Source organism: Ambystoma mexicanum, chromosome 10, assembly GCF_040938575.1.
Source record: "Ambystoma mexicanum isolate Mex_15411 chromosome 10, UKY_AmexF1_1, whole genome shotgun sequence".
Classification (NCBI taxonomy): domain Eukaryota; kingdom Metazoa; phylum Chordata; class Amphibia; order Caudata; family Ambystomatidae; genus Ambystoma; species Ambystoma mexicanum.
Window position 1 is genome coordinate 2,836,058 of NC_090932.1, and position 15,551 is coordinate 2,851,608.

A 15,551-nucleotide genomic window follows, 5' to 3' on the forward strand; every position below is an offset into this window, starting at 1 on the left:
ACTTACTTTCTCTTCTGCGTCTGTCGGCGCCGCTCGGCCGCTGGCTCCCTGTCATCTGCTCGTCTCACCCCCCCTCCGAACTGCGTGGACACCTCGCCGACTGCAGGCGGGATCATTTTGAAGTCAGCTCCCGACGACCAATCTTCGGTTCCGCTGTCTGGTTGTCTCGTAATTCCCGCAGGGGTCCTGCAGTCCTCTGAGGTCCGACGGCTAGGGAGGCAGCACCTGGCCGGGCTGACATCACAAACTATCTCAGCAGTGCCTCCAACTTGTTAGGGGGGGAAGTCCCAGGCAGGCAGAGCCGTGCTAGGAGTCCACGGACACCCAGCTCATGGAAGGCCCTAACTCCTTCCCTTGTCCCACAGAAGTCGAGGTCCACACAGGTAGCAAGAATGACACTGCAGTTTATTACAGACAACAAACACACAGGGGTCATATGCATGGACGGAAGTCCAGGCACATATTGCCGCATTCAGGCTCGCAGGCCAGTTTTCATGACGTGTGATGTCACATTCTGCGTCACTCGTTAGGCTCCCGAAAATTATCGCCACTCAGGAAAGGCCACTGAGTGGTAGTTCCAGCATAGGAACCTATAGAGATAGGAGGTTATTGGAGATGGCTGTGTCAGGTGGTATAATTGGGTCATCACCGGAAATTGCCTTCTGAAACTGTTAGTGAGCAAGCCCTGTGATTTGGTCAGTAGCCCCTGCCATCTGTCCCTGGACCCAAGGGTACTGATTGGTCAAGTCGCGGGCTCCCCAAGCCTGGAACAAACTTTGTTCCAAGCCCGCAAGACACCTGTTAACAATACATGTATACTATGTGTCAGCAAGGTGCAACTATGTGTCAGCATCTACAATGTTGTGAGGGTAACTAATGACATGAGATCGTCCATTCCCATCGCACAGAGTAGCAAGCGAGTAGCAACTTTGTTGCAGCTGCTGTCTTGGTCGTGGGACGGCTGCTCCTTCCCTGCCTTCGTGTCTTGGCGCGATATCATCTCGGCCGTGTCACGTGTTAGGGGACCATGCTTGAGAGCTCAATTGCTCTGAATTAGTCTGTATTTTCAGGTAATATTCTTTGCTGCTGCCGGTGTCACCTTGGCTCTGCGTGTGGAATGTTGGTTGCAACATTTCGGCATTGGTAGTGTCTTAGCTTCAGGCGCGGTAATTCTGCGTACACAGCGCTGTGTGAGGCTTGAGATTTCTCTGAGACGATCATGGCCTACTGTATTTCCTAAGGCCTGGTCTGGCTTCCATTACGTGTCTCCCATAGAGTTCATAGGTTAGTGTGTGCCATGGCTGGTCAGGTCCCTCGAGTGTTCCTGTCATACCATAGGGCTAGATGCATATAAGCACCTGCAAGCATGTACACACGCTCTTCTTTGCCTAATGGTAAAATAATAAACGTGCCGACAGTATGTATATGTCACTGGCTTCTAACTCGTAGAGCTGTACGCGTGTGTGAGTGTCCCGAATGTGTGGACTGCATGTGTGCTTCCTGTCTAATGTGGCTGTGTCGTTGTGATGTCTAACGACTTGAGGCATGGCTTCTTGGTGCTGTAGTCAATTCTGTCCATGTAGTTTTTTTCCAGCTTTGTCTTGTGTCTCTTTGTCCACTCTAGGTAGAGTTCGTATTACTGCAGGGTTGTGTGGTCTGCTGGCAGAGTACCTTTTGTGGTAATTGTCCATCGTGGGAGCAGTGGGGATTGGTGTAAGCTAATACGATCGGTGGCAGTATTGTCGTTGGTGGTGCTTCCGGTTTGAGGGTTTTTCGGGAGGGAACGCATATTTGGATTTTCCCTCTTCACTAGAAGGTTCGAGTCCTGCAGTTTCACGGTGCGGCACCTCTCAGCAGCTGCAAGAAGAACGATCGTCTGTAACGGGACAGCTGTTTTTCTCAGCTTCCGAAGGGAATATGAAGAAAATTCTGGTGCAGCTGGCTTCAGGCCTCAGGAGAGCAGAACAGCAGGGGATCTATAGCAACCATCGCCACCAGGTAGTGACGTGGGAATCATGGATGCGGGCAGCATTATGGGACCCAGAGGGAAATTTGGCAGGAGAATGCACGGGATCACAAGCAAGCGATGTCCCAAGTCTCAGGCTTTCACTCGAGATGGTGGCGTTGCTGCAGGTTACCCCTAGGTAGAGCTGGACAGTTCGCTGGATGGCCCAGGAACACTTCTGAGGGGGCTCGTTCGGTGGGTAAACAGGGGGCACCGAGAGTAGTAGTTCCCACTACTCCAAAGGGACGAAGCGCCTTGGCAGGCCGCCTTGATCAAAGACTCAAGCAGGTGTCTGATGGGGCAGCAGAGTTTGAAGGGTGCCAAAAGCTTACAAAACGTCTCCAGCGGTGTTCCTTCTGTAGGAGACTTGGCTCCTTCTGTAGTTCGGTCAGAACACAGGTGATTGTCCTGGAATGGCTGCATAGCCGCTTCTTTTATCCAAGATTAGCTTTGCGCCCAAATCAAGGACTTCAATAGACAATCTGATCTCTTGCAGGCATCCCAGACGTGGACCAATCACGGGCAACAGTGGTCTCAGTCATTCAGGCACTCCGGGCATCCTGGCACCAGTGGTGTCAATTGGGACGAGACCGTACCAGCCCACTTCCTGGGCACAAATACGTGCAAAGTGAGTCAACGCTGCCTGGCATCCTTGGTTGCCAGGCAGCGTTTACTTGAATTTGTGAGCAATGCTTGCCATATAATTAAACCTCGCCCGGACGGAAGGTGGCGGGAACGCAAGTTGCATTTCGCCTCTCCTCGTCACCTCTCCTCGTCACCATACAAGTGATTGAAAAGGCTTTTACGTGTTTTTGTTACGCTGCACGACATGAGCCCCAATGTGACTGAGAATCCTACACTTTTTCTCTAATGTAATGAGCATGCAATATGGTTGAAGTGGGGAAAGAATGGAGTAATGTTACCTTTTTTACATCTGGAAATAGACTTAACCAAATGGGCGCGCCATTTTGTTGTTCCTTTCGGGCGTGACTGTTGTATGCTGTGATTGTCACTTCCACTTCTCTCCCTTTTCAGCTATTACACTGGTGATAGTAATCACATGCTGTAGAGTCATGTGACTGCACCCAAGAGAAAGGCTCAGGGCTGTGTTCTGCCTCCCCATTGTTTTGTTCCTATCAGAGGTAAGTACACAACTTAAAGCAGGTGGTTCTTACCTTCCCTGCTCCCTTCTTAAGGAGTTGGGCAAGTCACTCCTTGAACTCTGATGCCCAGGCAGGTCCTTCTCCCTAAGCATTGATAGACATGATAGCATCATAAGGGGCCATAAGACTGTGTATTCATTTCTTTTTGTTACACATTAGCATGCACGGATGCGGCGCCAGGCAATCCGCTGGTTAGGAATGCAAGCTTTTCCACTATTGAAAGCCTCAGTTCCATGCCAGCTGCTCGCCATTTCCTTAGCTCCCTCTCTCTGCTTGAACTGTCACTGCTGCTGCCCCTCTCACAGCATGCCTCTGGCTGCCTCTCCCCCTCTTCTGAAAAAAAACAACTTGCCTGCCACAGTCTTCTCCCCGTCTCTTGCAGCTCGAGGCTGCCAGTGGATATGGGAAAGGAATTTACCTGGCAGCCATCTTGGAGTTCATTTACACCGGATTGCACTCTTTTTATGCGCCATTTCTCATCTGATAAGAATGCCCTTATCATCCAGGGACTCTGCCCAGCCATGGCCTGGCCTGTACTTGGTGCTGACTGTACATTTGGACTTTTATATTCAGGCTACAGACTGGTATTTTGCTTTCAGACAAGATCCACGTGTGTTCCACTGTTTCTCTTTTGCTATTAGAAAAGGTGAGTAGAGGATTCCATGGAAAACAGACACTAGAGGACATATTACCTATTCTGCAAGGGGAACTATTTCAAGTTGCAAGCTACTAGCCAGACATTAAAATGCTCTGTCCCCCCCCCCAGCTCTCCACGTGCAGTTCCATGCCTACCAATATGAAATGAATTCAATTTTTTAAGTTTAATTACTGCCATGCCCACCATTTCTTACTCACCAAGAGGGAATTATGACTTGCCAATGGCTAGTGGCGAGTTCACGTTTGCAAGGGCAAGGGAGAACCTTTCTGGTCAAGGCAGCACAATATTGGAACAAATTGCCAATGGTCCTACGGCTAGAGGAGAACTATCAGAATTTCAGGAAATTGCTGAAAACCTTCCTGTTCCAATAATGTGTGCAGCCTATATTATTTCTTTGACCGAGTCTAAACTGCCAACAGAGATTACTATGTGAATTTTATCTTTCCTGGTTCCCCGCGCCCTGATGCCCGCAGGCTTTCGGTGCGTTAAAAGTATTACATTACATTTGGAGTCCTGCTATTGTATGTAGTTCTATGTCCATTTCATGACTGATCACATGATGTACCATTTTCCTTTTGGACACACAGGTTCCCTTCCATGACGCTTCTGCCTATTTCTCTGAAGAGGAGTGGAAGCTTTTGCAGGAATGGCAGCGGGAACTTTACAGGAATGTGATGAAGGAAATTCACCAAGCTTTGATCTCACTGGGTAAGATTTCACTGTCCAAAGTGTCCCCTCACCCTCCTCTTCTCCACCTCTCTTCTCTCCTCTATTCCCCCTCCTCTATTCCACCCCCTCTTTCCCCCCTCTTTTTTTTTTCTCACCCTCTTTTCTCCCCTCTATGAGAAGAAGGAAAAGGAGGGAGTTCCTGGGGCAGACCAGTTTGGAAGGTAATGCAAAATTCACAGGATTATAGCTACACCAGGAGCACAGGTGCAGGACTCAGGTCGAGGGTACACGCGGGGGGACGGAGTCTACCCACTTTATTCAGAGGGTTGACTCAGTCCCCCCCAACCCCAGCTAAAAGAGAAACATTGGATGTCCTCTTTGAATTCATGAATTAAAACCGACCTCAGGGATCAAACCGCAGTCGTCAGGTGTGCAGGCCTTACACTATAACCTGATGAAAAATAACAAATGACTTGAGGTGAAATTTCCCATTTCGGTACTGCAAGTCCCAGGGAAAACATTTGTATTGGTTCTTAGAGTTTAAAACATTCACATCTTTTAACGTTTTCAAAAAAAACTATTAGAAGAAAATATACTGTCCTGTTAAGTTTGTGTGGTTATGCAAAGCCAATTTAATGAAATGTGCATATTTCACCTTGATATGCTAATTTCTGGCAATGTTGCATCCCATTGCGTTTGTTGATGAGTCCGCCCCACTTTAATTTTTAGAACTTGACGCCTGCACAGGTGTCGATCTCTAACACATTAATCGGGAATGGATCTGCCTTTCTGCCCCCATCCTGCTGCCCCTACCTGTAACCGTCTGGGAGCCTCTCGCCTTGTCCTTTCAGGTCTCACCTTAATAGTCTGACTTTCTGTATCCCTACTACTGTCCTCTTACTGTTTTCCCTTCTTGTACAGTACTCCGCTGCTTATCCACTAGGTGTATGCAACCAGTGTGGGGAGATTACCTCTGGTGGTATTTCACAGTAAAACTGCCGGTGGTAAGGGTTTCCCAAATTACAAGTTGGATTTTTACATTGAAAATGTGCACAGGTGGACGTATACATTGGAAAATGCTCCTAAAACCTTTTTGAATTTTTGTCTCTGTACTGAAGGGAAGCTCAGGCACCTGCCTTCTCTTCAGGGATATCATAAGGCGCTGGAAAGTGGGCATCTCTGATGCCCACCCTCTCACCAACTTTACCATGTAATGCATAAAAGGGTTGCCATGTTTCTTTTTTTCATAAAATAATTTACAATACTAATAAGGACCACTTCTGTACATTTGGTGGTGGAAATAGATTACAAAATAAACAAACGTTGGCAATGCCAAAGGTTTGGGCTTTTGGCAGGCATGGGAAGGGCACTTGCCAGGCACAGCCATAGTGGTATTAGCGGACTATTGATGGTAGCAGGTACAAGATGGTGCGAGTACCTGGGCATGCCTAATACTTATAGACAAGTCAAAACTGTTGGCTTTGCCAATGCTTGTTTTAACAGGACTTTAGTGAAGGACACGCATTGTGCTTATAAATCGAATGGGTGAAGGCAGACTTGGTAAGCCAATTTTATTACACCAGTAGCGGGTAGACTCTCAGAATACTGCTTTGAAAAAACGCTGGCAGGCACTTTGAGTGGCAAGTTTGATGGTAAGGCTTGATTAAAGCAAGCCCAAAGAGTTCCTACGAGGAAATGTTTTCAGTGGGGAGGGTCAAAAACTGGGTGGGAATGGTCATAGGGATAAGCAGGGCCATTTGCAGTCAATGGGTGTGCAAATAACCAAACGACACCTACAGACTGTGTGTCGTCATATGCCATTTCTCCCTTTCTGTATTCTAATGCAATACTTTCGGTTTATAGGTGTCTCAAGCGACACCTAATAGCCCAAACTAAAAATGATGCAAGTGTTATTCCTGGAATACTTTATCATTATATTATTATTATCAGGGTATTTATTGACCACAGAGCACTTTACAATCTTAGAGGGAAGAACATGGTGAGGGGAGCAGAGAAACGAGGGAGTAGGGAGCAGCAAGGAATCTACAAGCAAGCAGGGGAGAAAACAGTTGGGGAATCAGATCACCCAGTCTCCGGTAGAGTGGGGGAGTGGAGGGTGCGTGGACCTAGCAACCAGGGGAGAAAACAGTGGGGGACCAGATCACCCAGTCTCTGGTAGAGTGGGGGTGTGGAGCGTGTGTGGACCTAGCATCCAGAGGAGGAAACAGTGGGGATCAGATCACCCTGTCTCCGGTAGAGTGGGGGAGTGGGGAGTGGGGAGTGGAGGATGGGTGGACCTAGCATCCAGGGGAGGAAACAGTGGGGATCAGATGAGCCAGTCTCTGGTAGAGTGGGGGAGTGGAGCGTGTGTGGACCTAGCATCCAGGGAAAGAAACAGTGGGATCAGATCACCCAGGCTCCGGTAGAGTGGGGGAGTGGAGCGTGTGTGGACCTAGTATCCAGGGGAGGAAACAGTGAGGATCAGATCACCCAGTCTCCGGTACAGTGGGGGAGTGGAGTGTGTGTGGACCTAGCATCCAGGGGAAGAAACAGTGGGATCAGATCACCCAGGCTCCGGTAGAGTGGGGGAGTGGAGCTTTTGTGGACCTAGTATCCAGGGGAGGAAACAGTGAGGATCAGATCACCCAGTCTCCGGTAGAGTGGGGGAGTGGAGCGTGTGTGGACCTAGCAACCAGGGGAGAAAACAGTGGGATCAGATCACCCAGGCTCCGGTAGAGTGGGGGAGTGGAGCTTGTGTGGACCTAGTATCCAGGGGAGGAAACAGTGAGGATCAGATCACCCAGTCTCCGGTAGAGTGGGGGAGTGGAGCGTGTGTGGACCTAGCATCCAGGGGAAGAAACAGTGGGATCAGATCACCCAGGCTCCGGTGGAGTGGGGGAGTGGAGCTTGTGTGGACCTAGTATCCAGGGGAGGAAACAGTGAGGATCAGATCACCCAGTCTCCGGTAGAGTGGGGGAGTGGAGCGTGTGTGGGCCTAAGTGTTGGGGAGTATACCAGGAACACCACTATGCTGGCACTGGGCCTGGGGAAAACTCTGAATTGGGTGGATTTTCAGGAATACCATGTGCGAAGGTAGTATTTACTGACTCTTTGAATGTTGTCTCTGAAGGCACATCGCGAGGCATCTCGTTGGAGTGCTCTAGAAGTGCCTAATCACACAGCGTGAGCTAGAGGTGAAACCTTTTAAACAAGGACTTTGGCATTTGTTCTTGATAATATAATGAGGAGGTAATACACAGAGAAACTATTGAGAATTTATGTGGCAAGCATCACGTTGGGAAGTATGTTTTCTTTAAGTTATAGTGGAATGTACTGCCATCATAGCCGGTAAGACTACAAGTAAAGGGGTAGTGCCAGTGGGTGAGTTTCTGCTGCCTGATAGTTTGCCAGTGGTACAGGCTTGTATTGGTTTGCACAGAGGTATGGCCTTTTTAACGCAATGGTAGTCATTTGCTCCAGGAGAAGGAGCAAAATGACTACCTAGTGTTTCATGGCAAGCCCAGCCATTTTGACCTTTTGCCCAAGTGACCTCTGAATCGGGCTCATAAAGTCTTCCCTGTATACGTGGGATACAGTTGGAGTAGGGTGAGGGTTTAGCAGAAAACTCCAGGCACATTAGTTTTTGTGTGCTAGTTGGGCCTGCAATACCTTTTAATCTTGGCATCCTGACCCAACAGCCAAAAAAGCCGTATGCGGGAGCACTTTCTATATCCCAGGACTAGTGATTTGACTCTTTGATCTTTACAGGGTGATGACATCCTGACCCGGAGTGATGGATAGACGCAGCACTACTGTCTGCAAGAGTAGTAGGGAAACAGCCTGAAAGCGTGTCACTTTTTGTTTTACTCCCAGGCTCCCAGGACATTGTGTCTAGAGAATTGAGCCCCCCTGCCTGCTTCCAGCCACTGGCCATTTTTGTCCATTGGCTGGCGAGCGTCACACTAAACCATGGTAAAGAAGGCAGTGGACGATAAAGGAAAACCTTGGAATGAACGTCAGGTGGGCTTCCAAAGAATACACGAGATTACAAAGCGTACAAATTAAACGTTTCATCTGGATTCTTTCTTTTTTAATGCTTAAATCAATGGTTACATGTGCAACTTTGTTAAAGTTTTGCATTTCTTTAGGAAAAAAAAGCAGGAGGAAAGTGGTTTGTAAGGGTTTTGCTGCGGGCTGAACTAGTAGAAGGTTGCGTGTTTTTCCCCCGCTTTTATTGATCAGAATGACGTACATTTACTTCCTGGTTTCTCACTCTCCAGAAACCAGACCAAGCTAGTCCCCGGCTTCGTAACCGTAAATATACAAGCTCAAGACTTCTTGGTTTACTTTTTGCGATTGTGTGATTGATGTAATGAGGACAACGTCCTTCTGTTGTGTGTATTTAGAGGAAATCAACGTTTTCGTTTTTCAAGCCTTTGTGCTTCGGCATATTTATCAGAGTTGTTTTCCGCAGTGTGATTATAACATAGAACTGACTTTACCACATTATCTGAATTTTGCCTTTTTTTCATTGGTCTTTTTTCTTCCTTTTTACATTTCTTACCTGTTTTACTCATGGAATTGCCCCTTCTCCTACATCTTTCTCGCTCAAGCTTCCTTTGCTACTTTTCACATTTAATATGGCACTCCTTACCCCTCCTTTACCCCCCAAAAGACCTGCCTCCTGTGGAGAAAGCCCCAGCTGAGTTCTGTCAGTCTGTTTTTGCAAGGTGGCTGGTGCTGGGTGCTGGCTGCTGGGGCTGTCTTTAGTTGGTGCAGCCAACATTTGTAATACAAGGAAGATGTGATGTCATAACTCGCTTGCAGAAATAACTTGACTATATGTTAGCAGTGGAGTGAAAGGCAGATCTAAGTGGATGTAAGTCCACCTTCCAGACAACCACCAGAAGCACATTTCCTCCATCAATTTGTACCAGAGATCCAACAACTGATCGAAACAGTTCTGAGAGTCGAATGGGTTTCACCCTTCTGAGGAGGCGGAGCTAATATGCACAATTGGGTATTTTTTGATATATGGTTTCTTAACGATAGTTTAGTTTCTCCAGCATCGGGTCTGGCATGGATTCACATGCTCATGAATATTCCCTGTTATCAGGCCGGGAATCCTCGGTAAAAGAAAAAACTGTTTCACTTTCACTTACCAATGGTATTTCTCCTTTGAACCATTCACTGCACTCTGGGTCACACTGCCCCCAGCCAATGACTGCCCTCCCTAAGCCCCCCCGACAGCCATCTTCAGATTTTTACTGCACATTCAAGTGTTAGGAGTCCTCGAATTTTACTCCGTGAGCTAGTCCATGTTTTTAGCGCTTTTTTTGAGAAAAAGTCCTATTTTTGTCAAACAGAGCTCCCATCGGCCGACAAGCGGGGATCAGTTTGTCAGTGTATTTCAATGTCCCCTCAAGGGCACGGATTGTCAAATTCGTCAAATTTCCAGAATGCCATCGGGCCTACTCCACACTCCGGACCATGTCGGAAGAGAAGAAAGGGGGAATCTCCCTTTTCAAGCTCCGCTCCAGCTGCAGACTGCGGAAAGTGTTTGTGGAGGACAAACCCTTTCAGTTCTGCTCTCTCCACAGAGAAGGAGATTGCGATATCTGCCTTGGGTTCACCAAGAGAACCATGAAGGATCGTCACATTAGACTGGTGGCGTGGCTCAGCGCCAAGGCCTCTGCCCCGTGCCCTAAGCGGGGGCATGCCTTACCCAGGACCAGCCGGTCAGAGGAGCAGGCTTCTAAGACCTTTGATGGTGCTCCTTCCGTGGAGGCCCAAGACCAGGCCAGGCACTGCGAGTCCGTTTCTGTCTGGGCCACCGTGCAAGCGGGTCCCGCGATGGACAGGGAGCGATCTACCTTACAATCTTCATCCATCTCCAGCCATCGATCCAGCTCCGTCTCAGAGGAAATCGGCCAACCTGGCTAAGCTGTGGCAGAAGCCTGAAAAGCCTAAGGTGCAAGAAAAGGCGGCCGACCTGCCGAAGAAGGCCCAGGAGGTGCAAGACAAATTGTTGATGATCGAGATGGTGATGGCTGCTCTCTCGAAGGCCAAAGGGGCTGACCCTGTGAAGGTAGCTCTGACTGTGCCCAGAGTCTCCCTACCCCCGAGGCGGGAGGCCTTGGCCGGAGCAGTGGAGAGGACACAGGAAAAGAGGATGCTGTCACGAAGCCCGAATCAGACCCTGCATGATGCAAAACAAAAGGGGGGTGAAGGCCTCGGGGAAGGCCATACTCCGAGGCACAGATGCTTCTTCTTCGAAAGAGGAAGACACAGCGTCCATACACACGATCCACAAGGATCTGGGGGACGGCGGCGGAAACGGGACGACAGCGAAAATGGCGACAATTCGGGCCCTAGTAGGTCTACCAATCCAACTACTCTCAGAGATGTATCACTGGACACCCTTTTGACCCTGCACACGGTGGCGAAAATTCATAAAATTATGCGGCCCCGGATCAGCCTCCGGCAAAAAGGGGGGGGGGAAGTGCCATTCAATACCACCTCTACACCCGTGCTGCGTGCCTTTCCCCGTGGTGGCCCCAGGCACGGGGACAGCCACGACAGATGACGGCAACATCGACACAGCAGGTGGTTCTCCTCATCCGAGGGTCGTACCCACATGATGACGTGGGGTTGTTCCGTGCCATGGTCGCCAGAGCATCCAAGCTCTTCCAGCTAGCACCAGAGGAGACCAAAAAGGAAGGTTTCCTTTACCAGAGGCACAAGTCCAAAAGGAAAACCATCATGGCAGTTCCTCTCCTGGATGACGTTTGGGAGGAAGGCCTGGCCCTGTTGGAAGAACCGAGCCACGGCCCTAGCCAAGCGGGATATGCTGGAGAAAAAGTACAGGGTGCCGGAGTCCGCACCCAAGTGCCTACGGGCCCAACCGTCCCCGGACTCTGTGCTGTCAACCTCTGCGAGGAAGAAGTTGTCTAATCCCTCGTCATCGTCCTCCGTCCCTCCGGACAGCGAGGTAAAGACGCTGGGTGCCATGGGGAGAAGGATCATCTACTCCGCGGCATCAACCGTCAAAGCATCCAAAGCACTAGTGATCCTGGCCAGGTACGACAGGGAACTGTGGTACAAGCTGGCCCTGTTTCTGGAGTTCCTACCCAACGACAAGTGGGTGGAGGAGAGCTCCCTTCTCCAGGAAGGGGTAGTGGCACCGGACCATGCCATCACAGTGGCACTGGACATCGCCGACACAGGTTTCCGACAGATGGGGAACAGTGTCTGCCTCTGTTGTCGAGGCTGGCTGAAGGCCACCAATTTCCACCAGGCGGTCCAAACGAGTGTACTGGACATGCCCTTTGACAGGGACAACCTCTACAGGAAGACCGTCAATGAGTCCTTACAAGCCATCAAGACTGATACAGAGACAGCTCATGCCCTGGGCTCTCTCCAACAACGCTGCTCTTCCTTTTGCGCCTCCGGAAGAAGGTCCAGCTGATCAACAAAGGGTTTCGGTGGAGGTTCCTCATTGTACCGTCAGCACTTCTGTTCCACGACCCAGGAGGCCTAAATGGGCCGTTCCATGGCTTTCGGTGGAAGTGGCCAGCGCTGTCGTTGCCCCCAAGGTGTACCACAGGTGCCCAAGCAATACTGCACTGGCCTGGATTTCGGGCCCCCACCCACGCACCCTGGTTGGAGGCCGGCTGGTGGGATTTGTCAGCGAGTGGAAGAAGATCTCCACCGACAAATGGGACTGGGGGTAGCAGGGGTGTCCCCCGCAGGTTCCATGGCTTAATATCGCTGCAACAATATGGCGATATTTTTGTATGCCGATATTAACGCATGGAACCGCTGGATACTCTTGCCCGCGGACATACCCTGGAGTTTCAGCAAAAGTGTCAGCGTATCCCTCCAGTGACTCGGCAGGAGCAGCACATCCCTCGGCTCCTGCCGGAGGTACGGCCAAGCTGGGAAAAGGGGCGATGAAGCTAGTTCCAAGACGACTCCGGGGCTGCAGAGTCTACTGCAGATACTTGTTAGTCAAAAAGAAGACCGGGGGCTGTAGGCCCATTCTAGATCTGCGGCATCTCGACAAGTACCTCAAGTCCCAAAAATTCAGGATGGTCACGTTGCAGCACGTGCTTGGCCAACTGGAGGAAGGAAACTTCTTGACGCCGCTGGATCTGGAGAATGCATACTTCCACGTCCCCATACACAGGAAGCATCAGAAGTTCCGATGCTTTGTGGTGCAAGGAAGACCCTACCAATTTAAGGTCCTTCGTTTCAGCCTGAAGTCGGTGCCCAGGGTGTTTACGAAGTGCCTGGTACCAGTGGCGGCCCATCTACATCTACAGGGAATACAAATGCACCCATACCTCGACGACTGGCTCATCCGTGCCAAATCAAGGGAAGTAGCCATCGAACACATGGGAAGGACTGTCTGGCTGCTGACAGGTCTGGGGTTCTCAGTGAATTATCCAAAGTCCTGCTTGATTCCATCGCAGAAGGCACTGTTCCTGGGAGCCAGGCTCAACACGGTCTCCTGCCTGGCGTCGCCCTCTGGGGAGAAGCTAGCGGCCATTCTGGGTAAGGTTCAACGGCTGTTGTCACCGAAGACAGCCATGGTGCAGACCATCAAGTCATTGCTCGGCACGCCGTGAATCTGCCTTATCCGCCTCTGCAGGTTACGGTTGCAACCTCTTCAGGAGTCCCTGGACGCTCGCTGGATACAAGTGTCTGGAAGCTTCACAGACAAGATCCCTCTTGACAAGTAGTTCCATTGGGCGATAAGGTGGTGGGGTGCCGACTCCAAAGTCGCCTGGGGCACAGGGTTTCAGAACCCCCATAGCAGGAGACGGTCTAACACACATGCTTCCCTGGAGGGCTGGGGAGCCCACACTGGACGTCTGAACGCCAGAGGCCTGTAGCTGCTGGAGGAGAAGGATCTCCACATCAATATCGGGGAGCTGCGGGCAGTGTTCTGTGCCCTCAAGTCATTCCTTATATCCCTGAAGGGCAAAGTGGTGAGGATCTTTATGGACAACACCACCACAATGTTCTACATCAGGAAGCATGGGGTCACCCGATCCCCAGCGCACTCCAGAGAGGCACAGGACTTGTGGCACTGGGCCTTCAGCCAGGAGATTTTCCTCACCCCCTTTCCCCTGGCGGAAGTCAAGAACACTGTCGCTGACTCCCTCAGCAGGGAGTTGCACTCCCGCCACCAGTGGGAACTTCGGCAAGATCAGGTGGACTGCATCTTCCTCAAGTGGGGCAGACCCCAAATCGATCGGTTTGCGACAAACTCCAAATGCCAGAAATTCACCAGCAGGTTCCACCAGCCCTGGAGCATAGGGCATGTGTTCTCCTTCCCGTGGGACATATTCTCCTTCCTGTGGGAAAGCCTGTTCCTATACACGTTCCTTCCGCTGACGCTCCTCCTGCCAGTCATCAATCAAATCAAACGGTGCTGATGCAGGATGATACTAGTCCCCCCGGAGTGGCTGAGGCAGATTTGGTACCCGGACCTTCTCAGCCTGTCAACGTCACCTTCGGTCAAGCTGCCAGTGGTTGGGGATCTGCTCACCAGAGAAGGAGGCGCAATCCTGCATCACAAACCAGGATCGCTGAACCTTAGGGTTCGGCTCCTGCAGCCCTAGGGTTCTGAGGGTACGAGTTGCCGGCGAACTGTAGGGAGGTCATTGCCAAGGCCAGAGCTTTGTCAACTCCCAAGTGCTACGGGCACAAGTGGAAGCGTTTTGTTGTGTGGTGCTGTTCACAGAAGATCAATCCTCCTGAAGGTCCCAGCCCAGCAGATTCTTCCATACTTGTTGTCCTTGGCCAAGGCAGGGCTGAGGAACGCTTCTATGAAAGTGCGTCTGGAGGCTATCCCCTGCTACACCAGGTCTCCAGGATGATCTTCTCTTTGGTCCCACTGTCTCGCCAAGGAGTTCCTCAAAGGACTGTTTCTATCTTTCCCGCCAGTGAAGGCCCCTGGCCCGGCGTGGGAATTCGACGTGGTGCTGACAAGACTCATGGAAACCCCCTTCGAGCATATGTATCAGGCCTCTCTCGTTCCTCTCATGGAAAACTGCTTTCCTCGTGGCCATCACCTCTGCCAGGCGGGTGGGTGAGATCCAGGCCCTGCCCTGCAGTGGTGCTACGGACGCACCCCTCCTTCGTGCCAAAGTTTCTGTCGGAATTCCACCTCAACAAACCTTTGGTGTTGCCTGTGTTCTTTCCAAAACCTTTGTCGCCGGCTGAAAGTACTTTGCACTTGCTGGACGTTGCTCGTGCTCTGAAGTTCTACATGGCACGCACAAAGAGTTTTCGCAAGACCTCTCAACTGTTCATGAACTTTGGTCCTGTGAACCATGAGAAGGCTTTGTCCAAGGCTTCCATTTTACGGTGGCTCCCCGGCTGCATCACTCACTGTCATCGGTTGGCGAACCAGCCGTCCGAGAGCCCATTCCTCCAGAGCGATTGCTGCGACAATGGCATTCCCGTCTGGTGTGCCCCTGCTGGACATCTGCAGGGCTGCTACACGGCGGTCCACGCACACCTTCACGAGATTTTACTGCGTTGACAGGGATTCCAGAGAGGAGTGCTGCAGGTCCGGCCAAGCAGTGCTTCACAACCTGTTTGTTTGAAGGTGAGCCTCTTCCGGAGGTAAAAATAATTGCTTCTGTTGAGCCTTGCCACCTCCTGTGGTTATGCATGAGCATGTGAATCCATGCTGGAGAACAATAGTTACAGGTAAGTAACTTGTTCCATCCAATACAAAGCCCGGGGATCGGTGGTAGCAGTGCCCTGCTGAGAGAGTTCTGATAGCAGTTCTTGGGTTTCAAAAGCTAGTAAATGTGTGCAAATAACATAAAATTCAACACTTAGAAGACAGAGTTTAAGTTGGCCTGGGCCATCCATGATTCAATTCCAGTAGGATAACTTGCCAGACTGCGAACGTCCCCTGGAGATGACATATTCAGATGAGGTGCCTCAATTTCTCCCACACCACCAAATATCAGGTTTTCGTGGGAAATCCTCCATGTTTCTTCCAAAAATGCCTGTTCCTTTAATCAGACTAACC

At 50.5% G+C, this 15,551-nt stretch overlaps 1 protein-coding gene across 2 annotated transcripts in view; it reads left to right on the forward strand.

The window, feature by feature from the left end:
* LOC138491096 (zinc finger protein 33A-like) overlaps positions 1-15,551 on the forward strand; it is a 512,100-nt gene that overhangs the window by 18,482 nt on the left and 478,067 nt on the right. For both annotated transcript variants that reach the window (XM_069617411.1, XM_069617410.1), the window contains exon 2: positions 4,414-4,534. In XM_069617411.1, the coding sequence (XP_069473512.1) occupies positions 4,414-4,534 (121 nt within the window). The remainder of the gene's footprint in view (positions 1-4,413; positions 4,535-15,551) is intronic.